The 23698-nt window shown below is 45.8% G+C and overlaps 1 protein-coding gene across 1 annotated transcript in view; it reads left to right on the top strand.

Annotated features, from left to right (window-relative positions):
* The window catches only part of LOC137427803 (exostosin-1b), a 26544-nt gene continuing 2846 nt past the window's right edge, over positions 1 to 23698 (top strand). Inside the window, exons 1-10 of the mRNA XM_068117549.2 lie at positions 1 to 1292; positions 8934 to 9027; positions 9218 to 9325; positions 9478 to 9597; positions 11250 to 11382; positions 11636 to 11754; positions 11937 to 12026; positions 12680 to 12769; positions 22902 to 23062; positions 23285 to 23456. Of these exons, the coding sequence (XP_067973650.1) occupies positions 307 to 1292; positions 8934 to 9027; positions 9218 to 9325; positions 9478 to 9597; positions 11250 to 11382; positions 11636 to 11754; positions 11937 to 12026; positions 12680 to 12769; positions 22902 to 23062; positions 23285 to 23456 (2073 nt within the window). The 5' untranslated portion in view covers positions 1 to 306. The remainder of the gene's footprint in view (positions 1293 to 8933; positions 9028 to 9217; positions 9326 to 9477; positions 9598 to 11249; positions 11383 to 11635; positions 11755 to 11936; positions 12027 to 12679; positions 12770 to 22901; positions 23063 to 23284; positions 23457 to 23698) is intronic.

Raw genomic sequence — 23698 nt, forward strand, 5'->3', positions numbered from 1 at the left:
GAGTTTATTCATCGAAAGTATTATTACCAGTAGGAATATCAGGGATTCGTGTTTGTCGGAGAAGCCGATTTGTCCCCTTGAGTCATAATGTCTTGTACTGTGGGGCGTTCCGCAAGGTCCTGGCCTCTCCACACGTCGTTGCGATGAGTTGGAAGAGCGACGACGACGACGACGATGGTGGAGGTAGTGGCGGAGGGGGCGGAGAAGGAGGTCCCACCCGTGTGCGGCCTGACCTTATCTGCTAGCAACTCTTGAATTGAGGTTCTTGAGCGACGGCTTCGGGGTCCTTCGGTCTTGGGCCTTCACATGCGGGCTACCACGAGGTATTCGCTGCTCTTGGCGGCCGCCGTTGCCTGGGCGATGCTCGTGCTCCTGACCATCGGCGCCCTTCACGGAGCGAACAGACCCTTCGGGAGGGAAACGTCGCGACGACCGACGAGGAAATGGCCACGCTGGCAGGGCGCCGATAGGTTTCCGCGGATGGCCGTCGGCCCGGTGTCTTCGTCGGTCGACAAGAGAAACCGAGGGGTCAACGAGTTGGAGGCGCCCGAGGAGGGTCCTCGCATCGGGCCCAAGGCGAGGCGCGCCCAGCGAAGACCCCTCGTGCGAGACCGTCGGTCGTGCCGGATGGAAACCTGCTTCGACCGTGCTCCGTGCTCGGCGCACGGATTCACCGTGTACGTGTATCCACGTGGCAAGGGCGAGCGGGTCTCGGAGAGCTACGAGAAGGTCCTGTCGGTGATCCGTGGCTCTCCTTACTACACGAGCGACCCGCGGGGAGCTTGCCTCCTGGTCCCGAGCCTGGACATGCTGGACCGAGACCGCCTCTCGTCGAGCTACCTGCACGGGTTGCGCTCCAAGCTTCCCTCGCTTCCGTTTTGGAACGGAGGTCACAACCACCTGTTGTTCAACCTCTACTCGGGCACGTGGCCCGACTACAGCGAAGACCTCGGCTTGGACCCGGGTTACGCCATGGTGGCGAAGGCAAGCGTCTCGACCGAGGTGTTCCGGCCTCGTTTTGACGTCTCCTTGCCGCTCTTTTCCCGGGATCATCCCGTTCGTGGAGGACTTCCGGGTGCGTTGACGTCCAATGATTTCCCTCCCAGCCGGCGCTACCTGTTGGCCTTCAAGGGCAAAAGGTACTTGACGGGGATAGGTTCCGAGGTGAGGAATGCCCTCCATCACCTCCACAATGGTCGTGACGTTCTCCTCCTGACCACCTGTCGACATGGAAAGGACTGGTGGAGGCATCGAGATCCACGTTGTGAGAAGGACAATGCGCAATACGATAGGTAGGTTTGGTTTTGAGACGTGAGGTCCTCATCGCACGTGGTCCGAGTTAACGCCGGCTGGCACTGGGCCGCTCGGTGCTCGAGTCATTTGTGGCCTAATATGTCCCAGTTAGAATGTGCGCACTCAATTTGATGGAGGAAAGTTGACACGTGACCCAATTGTAGGATTTTTTTATTTTGGTGGAAGGTGAGCGAGAAGGTACCGTGCCATTTGGGCAGGCAGGATGGCGTTACAGGTATGCACCTCTAGTCTGGATAAGAATCCCGACCTGTCTCTAAACTTTAAACGAGCAGAGCGATTCATCAATGTGTCCTTCGGATGGATGTTAAACTGAGCGTCCCGTCTGCCAGGGCAGTAGGTGGATGTTAAAGATCCCACGGGGTCCTCGAATACCGGGTGAGCTATCACCGGCACCATGAACAAACGCCTGGACCCAGAGGGGGCACTGCATCGGTGGCACCAGTTGTGGCCTGCGAATATGATGGTACCTGCAGCCATGTGCCTCGTACAAAACAAGCAGCGATATCTCTACCATCCACCAACGAATACTAGCAGATCGGACGGCCAGCTTAATGGTTCATCCAAAGGATGATTCACTTACTGATGCAACACCTTGCTATTCCTCACGACGTTATCTCAACCTGATTAGATCATGGCTGTGATTGGCTGAATTGTGTTGCCATGGTGATAACTTGGCGTGTGCACACGATATTTCAAAAACGGTTCGAGATTTTCCTTTCATATTACAAAGATCTAGTCCTCGTGCCACCCGAAAGGCGGGGGACCTAGAGTATCAGCTCCTTGTTTGTTTGTTTTTTGGTTAAATCTCAAAAAAATATCCAATTTCATTTTCCATCGTCCCAAAACTTTGATCACCCTGTTCGGACATCCGGAAAATCAAATGCCAATTATAATTCGATTGCACAGAGGATCGAAATAATTGTTCATGGTTTAATCTCCCTTCGTACGCAGCTCAAGGCTGCGGGGTGCCATCATTGGCTAGGGGGCACAGTTGTGCTACCGATGCAGTGCCCCCTGTCGGTTGAAGCAGGAATTCGTTCAAGGTGCCAGCGATAGCTCGCCTACTCTTTCACGAAGGACACCATGGGATCTTTATCGTCCGCCAACTAATGCTGGCAGCCGGAACGTACATCCGAGGGACCGTTACGCACAATGATGAATCGCCCTGCCTGTGGAGCACCGGGATGACGGTTCGTAGATGGATGGGGATTACAAACCCAGGCTAGACAGCTTCGAGGAGAGTGTGCGTACCTCTCGGCCATCCTGTGAACATTTAATATCAAATTGTAACATGTGATGTAACGTGCATGCTTGTTTGTTTGTTACCTTCGCCAGAGGAGAGGGTATCGCATTTGAGTCCGTTTGTTTGTTTGTTTGTTTGTTTGTTTGTGTTTGTCTGTCCGCTCACTTATACTGGAGTGCAGGTCACAATTTTAAACCCATCTTCACGAAACTTCACCAAATGGTAGAGTTCGTGGTCCGACAAAATCCTATATATTTTTGGGGTCAAAAGGTCAACATAGGCCAAAGGTCAACCACTTTTTTCAAATTTCTAAAATCCTCAATTTTCATCCGATTGACTTGAAATCTGTATAGGATTTACATATCGGCTTACTGAATTCAACCACCAACTATTTTTGAGATCAGCTTAGGCCAAAAGGTCAAAGGTCAACATAGGCCAAAGGTCAACAACAATTTCAAATTTCTAAAATCCTCAATTTTCATCCGATTCACTTGAAATTTGAATGGGATTTACATATCAGCAAACCAAATTCAACCACCAACTATTTTTGAGATCACAATAGGTCAAAGGTCAACAACAATTATTTCAAATTTCTAAAATCCTCAATTTTCATCCGATTCACTTGAAATTTGAATGGGATTTACATATCAGTTAACTGAATTCAACCAACAACTATTTTTGAGATCAGCATAGGCCTAAAGGTCAAAATAGGCCAAAGGTCAACCACTTTTTTAAATTTCTAAAAGCCTCAATTTTTATCCGATTGACTTGAAATTAGAATTGGATTTTCATGTCAGCTAACTGAATTAAACCAACAATTATTTAAGAGGTCAAAAGGATGGTCTACTGAGTGCCATTCTGCTTTGTTCTCTTTTGCCAAGTGTCGCTCTATGAGTGATTTTTCATCTGTCTGTTTGTCCGCACAGAATAAATATGATTTTCTCTGCAACTATTGGCCCGATTGCCAGGAAATTTTCACCTTCGGGACACCTGTAAAATATTTTAATGATAATTATGACGTCATAGGTCACGTGGTATGGGTGCCATCTTTGAAAAACCGAAAAACTTTGCCCGTCTATATCTCTGAAAGCACTGCATAGAAAAAATTGAGACAGGGCTCATCATTGAGACATTGACATTGAGATCGATGAAGCACACAACTGACATTGAGACAATTGAGACAACAGACAAACACAATTGACATTGAGACATTGAGACGTCTCACTATTTGCCATGATCTTTCCTGGGAAAACCACATTTCAAATCTGGCCTCCAAAGCCAGTCGCTGACTGGGCATCCTCCGTCGTGCGAAGTCCTTCCTTGGCACACCTGAGCTCCTCACCACATACAAGGCTTTCATCCGCAGCTCTATGGAATACTGCTCTCCCCTCTGGTCTGGTGCTCCTGCCTCACACCTAGCCCGTCTTCACGCTGTTGAAATCAAAGCGTTCAGAATCATTGGAATCTCCCGCGATGAAGCTAACTCCAAGGGCCTTTCACTCACTCACCGCAGGCAGGTTGGTGGTCTTTCCGTCTTCTACCGACTCCTCTCTGGCCTTGCCCCCCCAGCCCTCTCTGGGCTCTGTCCCCCAAATATTCCTACAGGTCGCACAAGATCTGCTTGCAACCCTCTTATGGTTAAACTGCCAAAATCAAGACTTTCTGCTCACCTTCACTCCTTCATTTCTCTTTTCTCCCACCTCTGGAACAAACTCCCTCACTCTCTTCAATCCCACTGCACCCTCCAGGTCTTTAAAACAGCTGTTCACCACCATCTCTTATCCTCCCCCATCCAAAACCTTGATCTTTTCTACCCCCGCTAATTTCGGTCCCCTTGTGTTTTATACCTCTCCCCCCTGCCCTCCCCCTCCCATGCCTCCTGCCCCCAAGCCCTCTCCCTCCCACACTTCTCCCTGCTCTCAAATGTTGTGGTTGTGTGCTTCCCCTTCTCTCCCCATCTTGTCTTCTGCTCCCTCTTTTTGTATATTTTGTTTGTCTGGTTGATTTGTTTGTGAAATAAATGTTAGCTCTTTCACGAGCCTCGATTCAGTATACAAAAAAAAAAAAAAAAAAATATTGTAAAGAACTCGCCATGGGGAATAACATGTTAATGATTGTCATAGCTGCCTCCATTATGACGTCATAATTCGACAAGTACAAAACTTCATCGATCAAGATGAAATTTATTGAGCGTCATCTATGGATAAATTGGAGGAAAAAAAAAATGACGTCATCCGGTCACGTGGTTCGTCCGCTAAATTTGTTTTAACACAAAAGCCTTTTTAAAAAACCCACTAATAACATGTCCTGGCGAGGGTCTGCAATCTCTGATTGCTCTTTCTTGTTTATAAATGTGTTACCTCCGCCACCAAAAGTGGAGGGAGGTTGTTTTCACCCCTGTCTATCTGTTTGTATGTTCGTTTTTCTGTCTGTGAGCAATATATCTCAAAAAGCTATGGACGGATTCAAACGAAACTTGGATGCGTTGGTTAGATATATGACGTAAACTATTCAGTCTGGCGGAGGTATGCGTTCTACCGAGCTCCGTTCTTGTTAATACTCATTTCATTCTTGTTTTCATTGATCTTGGGTGGATGTAGGTTTTGATTGAGTAGACGGTCAAAGCAACACCATTTGAACCTGGGATTCTGACACGAGTGATTGTTTCTGATGGGAATGCTCAACTGTCCAGCGTACCAATGTTCCGATTCCACTCTAAGTGGCGAACACTGCCAGACTTTAAAGAAATGGATGAAATGTCCAGCCAAGAAAGTCATTAGTAAGAAGTTGCCCTTTAACTTTCTTTTTTCCAGTCGTTAACTTGGATCATTCGAAGTCCAACTTTTGTACTGCTCCAAGGAGAGTCAAGGAGAAACCGTTTTGATTTTGGTCCAATTGATGATCCCAGGTTCGAATCTGCCGTTTTCAAAAGCAACTCGAGAATATGGAAGAGAAATTTAATAATTTGCACAAACACATTATTAGTGTGACCTTCGACGGGGCTTGGTAAATATTGCTCCATTTTAAACGATAGTTTTGTGCACGTGAAAGTTTAAAGACGTCTAATGAATCTTTAATTTGATTTTCAGTATCCTCGTGCTTTTTGATTTAAAAAAAAACAAAAAAAACGGAGGATATTGTAATCGGGTCTGTCTGTCCGTCCGTCACGCTATCTCTTCCTAAACCGTTGTGCAGAAATTCACCAAATTTGGTAGTTATCACAACATGGCAAGAAGGTTTGAGAGCAGTGCCATTTTTGGCCATGCCTCCCTGGGGTGGGGTCAACAGGTCAGATAGATACCAAAAATTGCAATTATGGTCACATTTTCAAATGAAACTTTGGATATGCAATCAACATTGGGGGAAACATGAAATATGTAACGATTGTTTGGATTCGACCCCGGTTCATGCCCCAGGTGGCGGGGACTTCGAGTCACGAGGGTCAAAACAGGGAAAATAATTTGTTGAATTTGTTGATATTGGGTCAATCCTGGTGGAACCTTTTTCCATCTTTCAATTTTGCTTTAGGCGCGAAGCGAGAGGATTTGCGATGCTGCGCCATCGACTTGGCTCTAGTTGGACTTGCAAACCAATTTCAAGAAGCCATTTTTTTGTGAAGAATATATCTTGTTCAAATAAATGTTCCTCATCAGCAGTATCGGAATTACATGGTGGCTTTACCGCACATCTACTCCAATTCATATGCTCAAAGCAGCTTTTGTGACTCTCATCCATGTAGTCTCAAATCTGCTTCCTAGAACGTGGTGTAGATCCACGTTCCATAACCACTCAGCCACATCAGAAACCAAAAGACCTCCAGCAGGACAAGTGGTCAGTAACTGACAAAATAAATACCCGCTGACTTAAAGCTGCAGGATATCGTGAATGCAAGGGTGCTGAAACAGTCACCGGAAAATAGAGGAAGAAGCAAAATTGGAATTAAAAGGGTAACTAGAACGGCACTCGGTGGAGAGCACACCTCCGCCTGGTTGGCCATATTGCTCAATGGTGAAGAATCACTAAAAAATTAAATAATTCAGATCTTCACCAAAATCGAATCGATTCTTCCTTGTCACACACACAACCGGTCCACCAAGTTTCGTCCAAATCCATCCATAACTTTTTGAGATATCCTGCTATGTATCGTTTTTGGCCCTATCTCCCAATGGTGAAGAATCCCCCAAAAAAATATAAAAAATTGTCACATCCGAATCCATATTCAGATTTTCACCAAAATCGAATCGAATCGTCCTTGTCACACATCCAACATGTCCACCAAGGTTCGTCCCAATCCGTCCATAAATCTTGCTATATATAGTTTTTGGCCCTATCTCCCAATGGTGAGGAATCACTTTAAAAATGCTAGTAGCCGGATCCAAATCCGGATCTTCACCAAAATCTAACCATTTCGTCCGTGTCACATGCACTACCTCTCTGCCAAATTCCGTCCGAATCAATCCACAACTTTTTGAGATATTTTGTTCACAAACAAACAGACAAACAAACACACAGGGGTGAAAACATAACCTCCATCCACCTTTGGTGGCGGAGGTCAGTCTAGAGAGTTCATAGAACACCTAACTCCATGCAAACCTGAGAAAAAAAGGCCATGGACGGATCTAAGAGCCGCATACCTGTCCATGGCCTTTTTAAAGGTTGCAGAAAAAAATGTTTCTGGAAGTTTACCGCCATTGATCGCTGCGTCTTTTACACCACCTTATTTAACATGTTACCTTAGTTATTCGTGCTTGTTGTTTGTGTCCTTTGTGACATCCTTAAGAAAGTCTGATTCATGTTTCGAGTTTTCTGATTCGTGTTCCGAGTCCCCCCCCCCCCCCCCCCTACCCCCAAACGGTTTGTGCTGCCACAGAGTGTTCTGCTGAAGGTGTGGGTTCGATCTACCATCTCACAACCCCCCCAACCCCCCTCCTTGGAGGGGAGGTGTGAGATGGTACGAGTAATTTCAAGGCAAGGGATACCTGCCCACTGCTGAGTAGCCATGGGGATCTAACCCACACCTGGCCCAGACAATATAACCAGGATTCACCCACTCAGCCTTTGATGAACTCTACAGAAGAATGCAAGATTATTCATTCACAATTGGTTTATTCATTTCAGTGCTGAAAGGCTTTCGGCAAATAACGACGTGGTCGACATCAACACCGTCACTAGCAGGTTCCGTCAGATTTAGTATCACACCTTTCTGTTGTAAAGTCCTTCTAACTTCATCTATCAATAATTTTGGCCTGCCTGTATTATTTCCAACATTTGAGTTTCATGCCATAGGGACATTACCCAAAGGTGACTTAGGAAGGCCCAATGCGCCAGAAAATGTCTCATTAAAGGCCGGTCAGCTACGTACCTTGTGGCATCATGATTGCGATTATTATAGTTTGTTATTGGTACACCTGCAGCGATGACGACCACACAACCTTCGTCAAAGGAGATGAGCTACAGGTGTCAGACAAAGAACCAACATCTCGACAGCTCTTGGTATATCCTGAGGTCACCAACACTAGGTCTAGCACTCTATGAGGACATTAAATGACTACCTGCTGGCTTTGATTCTTTCTAATTTATCTCTTTCTTCTGTGTTTACCATCTTCTAACTTTTTACCTCCGCTACCGAAGGTGGATGGAGGTTATGTTTTGTATGTTATGTTATGTATGAGGACCCCTGTCTGTTTGTTTGTCTGTTTTTGGCTTTCTGTTTGTGAAGAAGATATCTCAAAAAGTTGTGGACGGATTCGGACGAAATTGGGCAGAGATGTAGCGCATGTGACAAGGACGAAATGATTAGATTTTGGTGAAGATCCGGATCGAATTTTTTTAAAGTGATTCTTCACCATTGGGAGATCGGGCCAAAAACGATACATAGCAGGATATCTCAAAAAGTTGTGGACAGATTTGGACGAAACTTGGTGGACAGGTTGGGTGTGTGACAAGGACGAATCGATTTGATTTTGGTGAAGATCTGAATATGGATTCGGATACAACAATTATTTAATTTCTAAGTGCTTCTTCACCATTAAGAGATCAAGCGAAAAGCGATATATAACATGATATTTTAAAAAAGGTATGGATGAGTTATGACTAAACAAGGTGAATGAGTTGGTTATGTGACAAGTACAAGCCGATTCGATTTTGGTTCAGGTCCGAATCCAGATCTGACGTATCAGTGGGATACAAAACATAAACTGTTCAGCCTGGCGGAGGTATGTGCTCTACAGAGTGCCGTTCGAGTTCTACTTTGTATTTGGTTGGGCCAGAAAATGTCCTGAGGAGATATCAATACCAAGAAACAGGCAGGTATAGCAGGTACAGGTGTGAGATTTACAATTTTTGAGTTAACTCTGTTTATTGCATTCTGACCTAGGTATGAGTACGGCGACCTTCTCCACAATGCGTCATTCTGCTTGGTGCCAAGGGGGCGACGTCTTGGCTCGTTTCGCTTCCTGGAAGCGCTGCAGGTTTGTCCACTACCTTCAAGTGAATGTTCTTGATTCTCATTATCACTTTGCGTTTTCGTTTTCCCCGTGTTATTTGCGAATGCGAAAATGCTTTTGCGTACAATAATCTTAACATTGTAACTTTTACAATTGTCTGCATAACATTGCTGTCTTGATGTTGGATTTCATAAAGGGACGGCTTCTCCCACAGGCCGCTTGCATCCCAGTCATTCTGAGCAACGGCTGGCAATTGCCTTTTTCCGAAGTGATCGACTGGAAGAGAGCTGCAGTCGTAGCAGACGAGAGGCTGTTGCTGCAGGTAACAAGCGTGGCGGCCTGGCAGGATGACCTAGGCCCGAGGGTATTCACACTTGCCTCTGAGATGTATAGCCTACGTTGGAATCCCGACACAGCTTTAAATGAACGGACCCAGGTGAATGAGTTGACTTCCTTGTTCTCCTCTTTCTCCAGATACCAACTATCGTCAGATCTGTTGACAGCAACCAAATCCTGGCTCTCCGACAGCAAACCCAATTTCTTTGGAATTCATATTTCTCCTCCATCGACAAGATAGTCCTTACGACACTAGAGGTGGTGTTATTGTTTTTTTTAAATCAATCTCTCCTTTCTCTGTGGCTCATATCGAGCGATAAAGTTATTGGAGCATGGAATGAAGGTATTGGAAAGGGTGTTGGACAGGAGGATAAGGAAGAAAGTGAAGATCGACGAAATGCCGTTTGGATTTATGCCAGGAAGAGGAACGACAGACGCGCTTTTTATTGTGAGGCAGTTGCAGGAGAAGTACATAGAGAAGAGGAAGAAGTTGTTTCTTGGGTTTGTTGATCTGGAGAAAGCATTCGATCGGGTTCCACGTGAAGTAGTGACCTGGGCATTGAGGAAGTTAGGAGTGGAGGAATGGTTGATCAGAGTAGTGATGGCAATGTACAAAAGAGCGCGCACAGCTGTAAGGACAAAGGACGGGAACAGTGGTGAGTTTGAGGTGAAGGTGGGAGTGCATCAGGGGTCGGTACTAAGTCCACTACTATTTGTAGCTGTGATAGAGGTGCTGGCTCGGAACGTAAAGGAGGGTTTACCGTGGGAGTTGTTGTATGCAGATGATCTGGTGTTGATTGCAGAAAGTATGGATGGACTGAAGGAGAAGATGAACAAGTGGAAGGAATGTATGGAGACAAAAGGTCTGAAGGTGAATATCGGAAAAACGAAGGTGATTGCAAGTGGTAAAGCATGTGGTGAGGTGGAAAGAACTGGGAAGTGGCCATGTGCTGTGTGCAGGAAGGGTGTCGGAGTGAATTCCATTCAATGTACAATGTGCGCTGAGTGGGTTCATCAAAAATGTAGTGGTTTGAGAGGGTCATTAACCAGTGTGGCAACTACATTCAAGTGTAAGGTGTGCACAGAGGGAGCTGCAGATGGAGGAAATGTTGAGTTGGAGATGGCATGAAGCTGGAAGGTGTGAAAACATTTTGCTACCTCGGAGACATGCTGAATGGAGAAGGTGGATCAGACTCGGAAACGGTTGCTCGAGTGAGATGTGCATGGAAGAAGTTTCGGGAACTGAGTGGCGTGCTGATGAGGAGGGCAGTGTCGTTGAAGCTGAAGGGAAAGGTGTATGCTGCATGTGTGAGAAGTGTTATGATTTATGGGAGTGAGACATGGGTCATGAACGTGGAGCAGCAACGAAGGCTGGAAAGGGTGGAAATGCGAATGGTTCGGTGGATGTGTGGAGTATCATTGAGAGAGAGGAAGACAAATGATGAATTGCGTAAGATGATGGGAATAGAGCCTGTGATGGATGCTGTGAAGAAAAACAGGTTGAGATAGTTTGGTCATGTGTTGAGGAAGGATGAAAGTGACTGGTTGAGAAGAGTGATGGAAATGAATGTAGAAGGAAGTAGAGGACGGGGAAGACCGAGAAAGACTTGGATAAAGATGGTCGAAGAAGAAATGCGGGCAAGGGGGTTAACAAGGAGAGATGCAGAAAATAGGGCAAAATGGAGAAGATTGTCATGGGGACCGCAAGGCTAAATCCCGCTCTTGCAGGGAAAATGGCCTTAAAATGCCTGTTGTTGTTGTTGTTGTTGTTGTTGTAATCTCTCCTTTCTCTCCTCCTGGTTGTTTTTTCCCTCCTCAATGTTACGCAAATAATGTGCCCTCTCCCTCCTCAAACAGTACTTGCATCTTCTTCTTATGCTCTCTGATGCCTTTATTTTACTGTTTTTTAGATCATCCGGGATCGGATCTTCTCACAATTCTCGAGGAATTTTCTGTTATGGAACCTCCCTCCAGGAGGTCTCTATTCACGTCCAGAATTCTCTACGGACCCTGGAAGGTTTCCTTTCTACTACACTTACCTGGGTAGGTTTTTGTGAAAATCGATCATCGTTGCAATTGCTTCACCTTTCACTTGTGGATCAGTTTAGGAGGCTACCCCCTACGAGCTGTCCACTTCCGAGTTCCACTTCCATCGTAATTGTCTGTTAAAAATAATAATAATAAATTCCCAACTGTTGTGAAGGCAGTCATGGAGTAAAATTCCGGATCGGATTAGGCTTTGTGAAATTCCGGACTTGTAACTTTTCTCGCAACGCTAACATTGCCTTATCCGCAGGAACCAGACCGACTAAAATGTTCACAGGCCTCATTCACGTCATCTCTCCCGTGGTATCCCAGTCACAGCCGTTGCTCCGACTCATTCAGGCTGTTGCTCGATCAAAGTTCTGTGCCAAGGTGCGTATTGCTTTTGGGAAATTACCTGCAAGTTCCTCGACCCTGATGGGCTAGCGATAGTACAGATCAACACCGAGAGCAGTCTACGTAATTTCCTACCTATGCATCTGCTGCTAAAGCATGCTTTATGTACGGAATGTTTTTAAGTGTCCTACAACCCTTACAGTTCCTTGCGATTGCAGATTGTTTTGATCTGGACGTGTGATAAACCTCCTCTCTCCCGTTGGACGAGCAACCCGACTGCATTAACAGTGATTGAAGCGAAGAACAAGGTGCGTTCATTCCTTTTACGTCCATTTTAACCAGGCATTTTAAAGCGATAGAGCACGGGCGAGAAACCGTTGCGGAGGCCTAATGGCCTCCTCCTGCACTGAAGTTCCTTGTAAAGGAAGTCATTCATTTATCATCTTCCTGGTCCATTTCTCCCCAACCTTCTTTCATAATCAACCTGCACTCCAAAACAGGTCATTGTTTCACAGATGAACTTGACTAACAACTGGAACGGCACTCGGTAGAGCGCATACTTCCATTAAGCTCAACAGCTTAGGCAACAGCTTAGGCAACAGCTTAGGATCCGGACCTGAACCAAGATCGAATCGGCTTGTTCTTGTCACCTACCCAACTCATCCACCTAGTTTTGTATTAATTTGTCCACAACTTTTTGAGATATCGTGTTCACAGACAAACAAACAGACAGACAGGTGTGAAAACAGAACCTGCATCCACCTTCATTCGCAGAGGGAAATACTTTAACTCTACATTTGACGTTGGGTCATTCCTGATGGAACTCTTTGCCATCTTTCAACGTTGCTTTAGGTGGGAACCATGGGGATTTGCGACGACGCGCCATCGACTTCACTCCAGTAAATATTAAATACAGTATAATGTTGTTTTTGTTTCTTATCTTTGTCCTTCCCCTCCTTAGTCAATGAGTGCTCGATTCTTTCCATATGAGGCTGTGCAGACAGATGCCATCCTGAGCCTCGATGAGGATTCTGTACTGTCTACTGATGAGGTAATCATGTGCACCATGAGCCTCTGTGTTTGAATCCCATCATGTTTGACCAAATCTTTGGGTGTGGGGCCAGGAAGGGGCACTGCATTACCCTGCTTCTGCGGAGACTTAAAATTAGTGCGGCGTGGTATATTTAGCTGGATTTATTGTCCACTTCCTCTTTTAACCAATAAGAATTTGATACTTGGAGCTGACCTTTCTATTCTCACTAGTGGGCCCGTTGTACCAAATTTTCATTGGTCTTCACGGCCTTGTAGCATACCTGCCTGCTGGACTCAGTGGGGTCGTCTGGGTCTTTTGGGTCATCTGGGTCTTTTTGGTCCTTGGGGACTTTTGGGTTCTCCGGGACTTTTGGTTCATAAAGGACTTTTTGGGGACTTTTGGGTGATTTGGGTCATCTTGGTGTTTTGGGTCCTTGGGGATCTTTTGGGTCATCTGGATCTTTTGGGTCATCGGAGACTTTTGGGTCTCAAATGTTAAACAGTCTTCCAAGGTCTAAGGGGTCTCAACACACACCTGTAAGCCTGTAATAGGAAATGAGGATGATAGATAAAGCAGACTCTTGATGTTCTACTATTAATTTGCAATTGGTCACTGTCTTACTGTCTTAGCCTGGTCACTGTCTAAGCCTGGTGTTGGCTTAGCGGTTAGGGTGTCGGCTTGGGATCCTAGGATCCTGAGTTCGAATCCCGGTCGATCGCTGAATTAACGCCAGGGGGGTTGACTCGGCCTGTCATCCTTCCGAGGTCGGCAAATTGATTACCAGCTTGCTGGGATGAATGATCACGGTGTGTACCCCGACTTAGAATAGGTACACCGCAATATCCCTGCGCATCGTAAGAGGCGACCAAGGGTTGGCGTCAGGAAGGGCATCCGGCCATAAAAACATTGCCTCAAACAGGAAACCATGATTGTCATGCTCCAGCTAACCCCCGCTCCAGCGGGGAAAATGGCCTTAAAACGATCATTCATATTCATTCATTTCATTCATTCTTTGCCACCAATACAAATTTTTATTGCGTACTCCAGGCATCAAAAAGTGACGCATCAAACAAGCATTTTCAAATGGACCACCTCGTCGCCATTAGAGCATTTAAATGCATCAGATGAGGCAATAAACGCGAGTTGTTGCTCCCAGCTTGCCAGCTCGATGACAGAAGACGCCACTTGCATTTTTGCCACCGACATCCCCACCCCATATATAATTGCATGTGAGCATGGGCAACTTGCTAGTGCTCACCAGTAATGAAATTGATAATTCGAACAGGGGACGGAACTGACCGCTCACACTAATTATAATGCTATAAATTTGAGGACTGCGTTTTTAAGTTGAACATATCACTGCTGCTGGATCAATCATCAGCATCATATCGAGTGTTTCTTAATTGATGTTGCTTCCTTTAATAACATATCTCCATCCCCTGGAAGCCGAATCGACTCGGGAGATCTTGACGATTATTTTGGTGGATCGCGCGCGCGTGCACACACACACACACACACACACACACACACACATACACACACACACGTTAATTCCTTGTATGAGTATGACATGTCCTGAGTTTAAGTAAAGTGGGACAGGACTCTGACATGATAGCGCAAAGTTAGAACATTTGGCTTTGAGCCCTCTAACCCGGGTTTGATTTACGGTCCAACTATAAACTGTAGGGCCGGTGCTTCACAGGCAGGTGGTGGTTGGTTGTAGTGGGTGGTCGAATCACTGCATCACTGAGTGCGCCCTCCTTGGGATGAACATGAAGCTTGGCATCTAATCTGTTCTAGGTTTAGTTGATAGATGCTAAAGACCCGACGGTGTCCTTCACGAAGAGTAGGGAATTTATCGCCGGTATCGTGGAACAAATTCTGAATTCCTGCTCTAACCGACATGGGGCACTGCATCAGTGGCACAGTCGTGCTCCCGCCAATGTTGTAGATGAGCAGCCACGTGCTACACAGGAATTGATGAATAAATTTAAAAAAACCACCTTTAGAGGCCATTTTTCCCCGCAAAGCGGGGGTTGGCCTTTTTTGGGCACCGTGGTTGTTGTTGTTTTTGTTGGTCCCCTTTTTGAAGCAATGTTTTATGGCCGGATGCCCTTCCTGCCGACAACCCTGTTTGTCGCCTTTTACGACAAACAGGGAATTACCAGTGAACTGGTACTCAATTAGCTGACCTCAGAAGGATGACAGGCTGAGTCAACCCCCCTGGCATTAATTCAGCGATCGACCGGGATTCGAACCCAGGATCCTCGGATCCTAAGCTGGCACCCTAGCCGCTAAACCAACACCAGATTATTGATGAATGAGACGGAAGATATTTTTTTTATATATATATATATATATTGTTACGGCCCGGGGTTCGGGTCTACTATGAGGGGGTGAGCCTCCGTTCCCTCCCGAACTTACTGGACCTGCGGCTGCCACACACGAATAACTTCGTACTTCGGCAAGTTGCGAACCAGCTACTACGGACGCCAATTGGTCCGTCGTACGATAGCAGGGTTCATCGTCTTACTCCGCTTACCTGTACCACGTGACTGTTTCAATGGGGGAACGTACGTGCAGTCACGTGAAAAGTAAGTACACCTCATGTAAAGTTTTGACTATTTCAACATACAGCTATTTGATCTTCATTTCAACAATATTGATCGATAAAGGTGATATAACATAACAAATATCATGAAACATTTACGTTTTGTAGTCCATTGTATAATTTAAATAAACATAAATGCAAATTTCGCATGTGGAAAAAGTAAGTACACCATTGGCTCTAAAACCTTGATCTTTTCTACCCCCGCTAATTTCGGTCCCCTTGTGTTTTATACTTCTCCCACCCCCCCCCCCCCCCCCCCTTCCCACACCTCCTGCCCCCAAGCCCTCTCCCTCCCACACTTCTCCCTGCTCTCAAATGTTGTGGTTGTGTGCTTCCCCTTCTCTCCCCATCTTGTCTTCCGCTCCCTCTTTTTGTATATTTTGTTTGTCTGGTTGATTTGTTTGTGAAATAAATGTTAGCTCTTTCACGAGCCTCGATTCAGTATACAAAAAAATAATAATAATAATAATAATAGGTGGTATTGCCCCCTTTGGCAGAAACAACCTCAAGTAGGCGTTTCTTATAACTGTCTACCAGTCTCTGACATCGACTGGGAGAAATTTTTGCCCACTCCTCCATGCAGAATTCTTTCAGATGTGCGATGTTTGAGGGGTTTCTTGCATGCACAGCTCGTTTCAAATCCACCCACAACATCTCGATGGGATTTAGATCCGGGCTTTGACTTGGCCATTCCAGAACCCTCCATTTCTTTATTTTCAGCCATTCCTTGGTGGATTTACTGGTATGTTTAGGGTCATTGTCATGTTGCAAGGTCCACCTTCGATTGAGCTTCAACTTTCCGACAGATGGCCTCACATTATCCTCAAGCACCCTGTGGTACAATGAATAAATTCATAGTGGATTCGATGATGGTGAGCTGCCCAGGTCCTGATGCAGCAAAGCTGCCCCAAACCATAATATTTCCACCACCATGCTTTACAGTTGGTATCAGGTTCTTGTGGTCAAATGCTGTCTTTGGTTTTCGCCAAACATGTCTTCTAGTACTGTGGCCAAATAGCTCTACCTATAACTCATCTGTCCAGAGCACATTGTTCCAGAAGTGCTGGTCTTTGCCTTGGTGTTCATTGACAAACTTTAGTCTTGCCCTGATGTTCTTTCTGGACAGCAAAGGTTTCCTCCTGGCACACCTCCCATGTAGATCAAATTTGTGCAGCCTCTTTCTAATGGTAGACTCGTGCACTTTGACATCAACAGTGGCAAGAGCTCCCTGTAGGTCCCGTGATGACATTCTGGGGTTCTTCGAGACTTCTTTCAGCATCTTGCGGTCTGCTCTCGGGCTGAACTTGCTGGGGCGGCCTGGCCTGAACAAGTTGGCAGTTGTTTGGAATCTTCTCCACTTGTAGATGATCTTCCCGACAGTCGAATGATTTATTTCAAATTGTTTGGAGATCTTTTTAAATCCCTTCCCAGAGTCGTAGGCATCTATAACCTTCTTTCTGAAGGCCTCAGAGAGCTCTTTTGATCTAGGCATGGTGGCACCACACACTTCAACAACAAAGAGAAATCCAAACTAAATGTCTGAGGTTTAAATAAGACAGGTTCCTCCAAGATCCTCTCTAACGATGTTCTAATCAATTGCACCTGAGCTGGTGCACCTGATTCTAATTTTAGGTATTTGAAGTAGTGATAAATGTAGGGGTGTACTTACTTTTTCCACATGCGAAACTTGCATTTATGTTTATTTAAATTATGCAATCGACTACAAAATGTGAAAGTTTCATGATATTTGTTATATTATATCACCTTTATCTATCAATATTGTTGAAACTAGGGCATTGCCCGTACTATATCTATATCTAAAATTATATCCCCCCCCTCTATTTACATGAAATGGTTTGGTCCAAAGCGAACGGCTTGCGAGTACGGTGACAATCCCCCCCCTCTATTTACATGCAATGGTTTGGTCCAAAGCGAACGGCTTCCGGAGTTTGGTAAAGAAATCGCCATCGCGTGCACAAACGCGCAGGAAAGCGAATGAATCGCAAATTCGTTTTTATTAGTTTTAAAACATAGTTTAACGCCAACATAGTTTGCAAACGTGAAATAAATGAATACGCTCTCAAATGTGCCATCCGAGGCAGAGTGTGTCCTCCACGTTCGGCACACGCGATCGTTCGCTGCTCTCTGATTGGTTGAATCGTTTTTTGGACATAGCTCGGTAAGTAATTGTCCGATTAATATGAAACCTTGAAAAGGCACATCCTCGGGTCCCCAGCAATATACCTGGCAAGTTAAAAGTATATCGGACCCGTGGTTGTCGAGAAACAGCGGTCACAGACAAACAGACGTACAGACGTACAGAGATTACTGGAATTATAGATAGATGAAGATCAAATAGCTGTAATGTTGAAATATATTTAAAAAGTCAAAACTTTACATGGGGTGTACTTACTTTTTCACGTGACTGTACGTACCCTCCGGCAGTGTACCACTTTCTTTTGTTCCTGGATGGAAATTTAGATGGCCGAGCAACTGTTGGTACCCGCCAGGCTAATGCTAATTTTGTTACGGCCGATCGCTACTCTGGGTGCGAGCAATGGCGGACCAATGGAAGAAAAGACATTCACAGACAGAGAGAAAGGAAACGTTTAACGATTTGATTTATTAACAAGTATTTACAGTGTAATTACTCAATAGAAAATAGAAAAGGACAAGAAGCAGGAACTAAACTTATCCTACGCCTTATTACGATTACAACAAATAAACACATTGGCCCAGCACACATTCATGGGGGAGGGGGAGGGGAAAACGAACATTGGGAACCTGTTATCGAAATGGCCACGATGTTACCAGATACTTCTCCTCGCAACCTCACCAACGAGCATCTGGCCGGCAAACGGCAGTCCTGAACACGAGCAGGTAAAGGTGATCCCAGCACAAACAAGGGCAGGCACGTGTAGGTGTAGAAAGTCATGCAAATGTGCACCGAGAGGGAGTCTGGCTGCCAACAGAGAACAGGGAGAGTCTGGCCAAGAGAGAGAATCAAGTGCAGAGGCCTGTGAGAGTGTCCGGCCTAGAGCCCACCTGCACAGCCAACAAAGTCCGAGGCCAAGAGAGAGATGCAGGCACGTGCTAGGTCAACAATGGCCAAAACCAAGAGTGCAAAAACGTGTTGAATCACCTTTTGTCCACCCTCACCGAGCGTGGGAGAGCAGGGGGGTTGGGGGGAAGGTGTGTGTTTTCGGGTGTCCTGGCTCCCGATTGGTGGATCCTGTCACTCCGCCTCCACTGGCTCTCTCGAAGGGACTCGGGCCCTGATTGGTGCACATCCCAATGGTCTTTGGTCTGTCCTTCAAGACTTTAAATCAATCTGTGGATGCAATCTTTGTGCATACGCCTGGCTAATTATCCTTTATGAGTGGAGGGCCTATCTTTCCCTTCCTCAACGCATGAAGACATACTAACCCGAAATAAAGGGAAGGGGCTAAGATAATGTTCTGCTATGAAATAGCTATTCTAAGGGACCTGTATGGTGGTTGCCATTACTTCTCAGTGGTTTCCCAAAAGCGCAACAATCTTACTATAATTCACCAAATGTCCGTCTGTCCGTTCGAAGGTACCGCAAAAACGGCTCAACCGATCGCAACGATATTTTGGGTAGCTATTCTTGGGACCCCTGGGAGTAAAATAGGCTATATTGTTTTTCCAATTTTCCAGTTTTTCCAAACACGATGGAATATTTACCGATATGAACAGAGATGTGGCTTTTATTGAAATTCTACAAATACTGTTTAGATTTTAATGACAATTATGAACCTGCCGCGAATGCGGAAGTGGACAGATGACGGCAATGCGCGGGTTTGATAATATCCAAATACAACCGTCATTCAATCGTAATGTTACGGGAAGGGAAGTGGTGTGAGAACAGTGAAGGGTAGGCAGGGACAGAAATACAAGTTTGTGTGGCAAGGGTGCCCGGAGTGTGTGAATGGTGTTGGTGTCCTGTTTTCTGAGGAGTTTGTAGACAGTGTGGTGAGTGTGACTAGAGTGGGTGATAGGTTGATGATGGTGAAAATGATGATTGGAAAGCTCTTGGTGAACGTCATCTCGGGATATGCTCCGCAGGTTGGTCGAAGCGATGAAGAGAAGGACAAGTTCTGGTGTGCGATAGAGAAGCTGATGGAAAACGTGAAAGATGAGGAAGTTGTTGTGGTAGGAGGAGACCTAAATGGACATGTGGGAAGGAGTATGGATGGTTTTGACGGAGTTCATGGGGGTTACGGATATGGTGTGAGAAATGGAGAAGGTGAAAGGATTTTGGAGTTTGCTGATGAAGCTGATTTGTTGATTTGTAATACTCAGTTCCAGAAAGAGGATAATAAGCTTGTTACATACACGTCAGGTGGGTCGACGACAACCGTTGACTACCTGATGGTGCGTAGGCGAGATAGGGGACACCTCCGGGACACAAAGGTGATCCCGGGGGAGGAGGCTGTTTCACAGCACCACTTGGTTGTCTGCGACGTAAGGGTGAAAGATGCGAGGAGAGCTCGGCGGGTGAAGTACCAACCGAGAATGAAGGTGTGGAGGTTGAAAGAGGTGACAGTAAGGGAGGCATTAAAAGAGAGGCTGAGTAGGGTCGAGGCTGATGTGGTTGAGCTTGAAAGTGGTTGGATGTCAATGAAAGCTAGTCTGTTGGGAGCCGTTGGTGAGGTATGTGGATGGACAAAAGGACCACCGAGGCACTCGGAAACATGGTGGTGGGATGATGAAGTTGGAAAGAGGATTGACGAGAAGAGGAAGAAGTTCAAGGAGTGGCAGAAGGCGAAGGGTACGGGAGCAGAAACAGCAGAGCATGAAAGTTATAAGGCAGCCAGGAACGCTGCAAAGAAAGAGGTAGCAAAGGTGCAGGAGGCATGTCGGAAAATGTTCGGAGAACACTTGGATTCGGAAGAGGGTCAGAAAGCAGTATTCAGGATTGCAAAGCAGATAGCGAAAGAGAGGTGTGATGTGATGGGGGTGAGTTGCTTGAAGGATGAAGTGGGACAAATCGTTGTCGACCCAGATGGAATTAAAGGAAGATGGAAAAGATATATGGAAATGCTGTTGAATACAGAGAATGAATGGGATGGCAACATTGAGAGTAACCCAGTTTTAGGACCGGCAGAGAAGATAACTGAGAAGGAAGTTGAGGAAGCGATAAAAGCAATGAAGGGTAGAAAAGCGGGAGGGCCGACGGGAGTTGTGGGAGATATGTTGAAGGCAGCAGGAAGTTGGGGTGTGAAGAGAATGACAGAGATCTGTAATCTGGTGGTGAAAGAAGGCCGCATTCCAGTGGATTGGGAACTGAGTACCCTCGTCCCTCTATACAAAGGGAAAGGTGACCCTCTGGAGTGTGGCTCGTACCGAGCGATAAAGTTATTGGAGCATGGAATGAAGGTATTGGAAAGGGTGTTGGAGAGGAGGATAAGGAAGAAAGTGAAGATCGACGAAATGCAGTTTGGATTCATGCCAGGAAGAGGAACGACAGACGCGCTTTTCATTGAGGCAGTTGCAGGAGAAGTACATGGAGAAGAGGAAGAAGTTGTTTCTTGGGTTTGTTGATCTGGAGAAAGCATTCGATCGGGTTCCACGCAAAATATTGACATGGGCATTGAGGAAGTTAGGAGTGGAGGAATGGTTGATCAGAGTAGTGATGGCAATGTACAAAAGAGCGCGCACAGCTGTAAGGACGAAGGACGGGAACAGTGGTGAGTTTGAGGTGAAGGTGGGAGTGCATCAGGGGTCGGTACTAAGTCCACTACTATTTGTAGCTGTGATGGAGGTGCTGGCTCAGAACGTAAAGGAGGGTTTACCGTGGGAGTTGTTGTATGCAGATGATCTGGTGTTGATTGCGGAAAGTATGGATGTACTGAAGGAAAAGATGAACACGTGGAAGGAATGTATGGAGACAAAAGGTCTGAAGGTGAATATCGGAAAGACGAAGGTGATGGCAAGTGGTAAAGCATGTGGTGAGGTGGAAAGAACTGGGAAGTGGCCCTGTGCTGTGTGTAGGAAGGGTGTCGGAGTGAACTCCATTCAGTGTACAATGTGCGCTGAGTGGGTTCATCAAAAATGTAGTGGTCTGAGAGGGTCATTAACCAGTGTGGCAGCTACATTCAAATGTAAGGTGTGCACAGAGGGAGCTGCAGATGAAGGAAACGTTGAGTTGGATCTTGGAGACGGCGTGAAGCTGGAAGGTGTGAAAACATTTTGCTACCTCGGAGACATGCTGAATGGAGAAGGTGGATCAGACTCGGCAACGGTTGCTAGAGTGAGATGTGCATGGAAGAAGTTTCGGGAATTGAGTGGCGTGCTGATGATGAGGGGAGTGTCGTTGAAGCTGAAGGGAAAGGTGTATGCTGCATGTGTGAGAAGTGTTATGATTTATGGGAGCGAGACATGGGTAATGAACGTAGAGCAGCAACGAAGGTTGGAAAGGGTGGAAATGCGAATGGTTCGACAGATGTGCGGAGTATCGTTGAGAGAGAGGAAGACAAATGATGAATTGCGAAAGATGATGGGAATAGAGCCTGTGATTGATGCTGTGAAGAGGAACAGGTTGAGATGGTTTGGTCATGTGTTGAGGAAGGATGAAAGTGACTGGTTGAGAAGAGTGATGGAAATTAATGTAGAAGGAAGTAGAAGACGGGGAAGACCGAGAAAGACTTGGCTAAAGATGGTGGAAGAAGAAATGCGGGCAAGGGGGTTAACAAGGAGAGATGCAGAAAATAGGGCAAAATGGAGAAGATTGTCATGGGGACCGCAAGGCTAACCCCCGCTCTAGCAGGGAAAATGGCCTTTAAATAAAATGCATGTTGTTGTGTATTCAATCGTAATGTTAAATCGTTAATCGTTTTAATCGTTTTGTTAAAGTATCAATTGATGATTGGAATTGAGTGAATACAAGTACGATTTTGAATTCCTAATTGTATTCACCCAACGATACGGAACTTCACATCAGGATTTAAATATTTGTTTATGTCACGAATGTTGTTAAAAGTTTATTTTTTATATTAATGTTATTTAATTTGTGATTGGAGTTATGCTGTTTGGAATGAAAAAAGAGATATCGAGTTCAAGTGAATGACGAAATGCCGTGACGGTTTCTACTTTCTCAACGTGAATTCGCGGATCGCCATATGCAGATTCGCCATTGACTGGGTATGGAACAAACGTACCCGTTTGTTTGCCAACGGGTACGTTTTTCATGGAAGTCCTTCACGAACCTGCTGTCCATGTCTGACGTGCGACTGAAGGTGCTACAGGAATGTGGAATTTATTGGTTTCATGCTTTAGCATTCGCCGTTTCTGCATTGTCTGTTTGCTTCTGGCCTCCCACCCGTGTGTAGCATGGGTACCTCACTAATATTAAACAAATGTAAGTTTATGGAATGGGGTTATTACAATTTGCATACCGTAGACTGAATTCCATGATGGATGGAACATTCCCTTGCATATCACTTTCACACGTCAACTTGTGAAAGCTAAATCGCAGCTTGCTCTCAATTTTTGATTCCTTCCTGCTCCCAAACCCAGGTGGACTTTGCCTTCTCTGTGTGGCTTAGCTTTCCGGATCGGATCGTGGGCTATCCTGCCCGTAGCCACTTCTGGGATGCAGCAAGAGAGCGCTGGGGTTACACATCCAAATGGACAAACGAGTATTCGATGGTTCTCACAGGAGCAGCATTTTACCATCGGTAATCTGAGCAAACACTATCCGCAATGCAAAAATAAAGACGGCACGGTATGTCGTGTTTCGACCAACCGTAGACTATTCATGGTTTTTCGCACATGAACAACTTTCGTCATTCATGACCTTAAACACAATATTCAAGTGCCATGTGCAACACATGGATATGCACTGTTCTTACAAGTGATTTGCTTATTATTTCCGGTGCGTGCACTCCGTACCATTTTAGGTACTACCATCATCTCTACACGCACGTCGCACCAAGGGAGCTGCGGACGATGGTGGACTCGCTGTCCAACTGTGAGGACATCCTTATGAACTTCCTGGTTTCCATCGTGACGCAACGTCCTCCCATCAAGGTCACGCACAAGAAGCAATACAAAGACGCCATGATGCAGCCGGTGAGGTCTTCATTGGTATGACGGCTTGACATCGCGTTCCAATTCCTATCACAATGCAATTGCGCATCGCACTATAAACCGTCACCCTGGAATTTCACACAGTAGTGCTCTGTGCAGCATGAGTAGACCTCATCGGGAGGAATGTCAGCTGCCCTGCTTACTCGCACTGTGTCGTTAACAGGTCCCTTTAGCTTAGACTTCTTTGCCAGCAGTCACTTGTGGGTACTAAAGAGTAGGCCATT

Source organism: Myxine glutinosa, chromosome 5, assembly GCF_964187855.1.
Source record: "Myxine glutinosa chromosome 5, kmMyxGlut1.1, whole genome shotgun sequence".
Classification (NCBI taxonomy): domain Eukaryota; kingdom Metazoa; phylum Chordata; class Myxini; order Myxiniformes; family Myxinidae; genus Myxine; species Myxine glutinosa.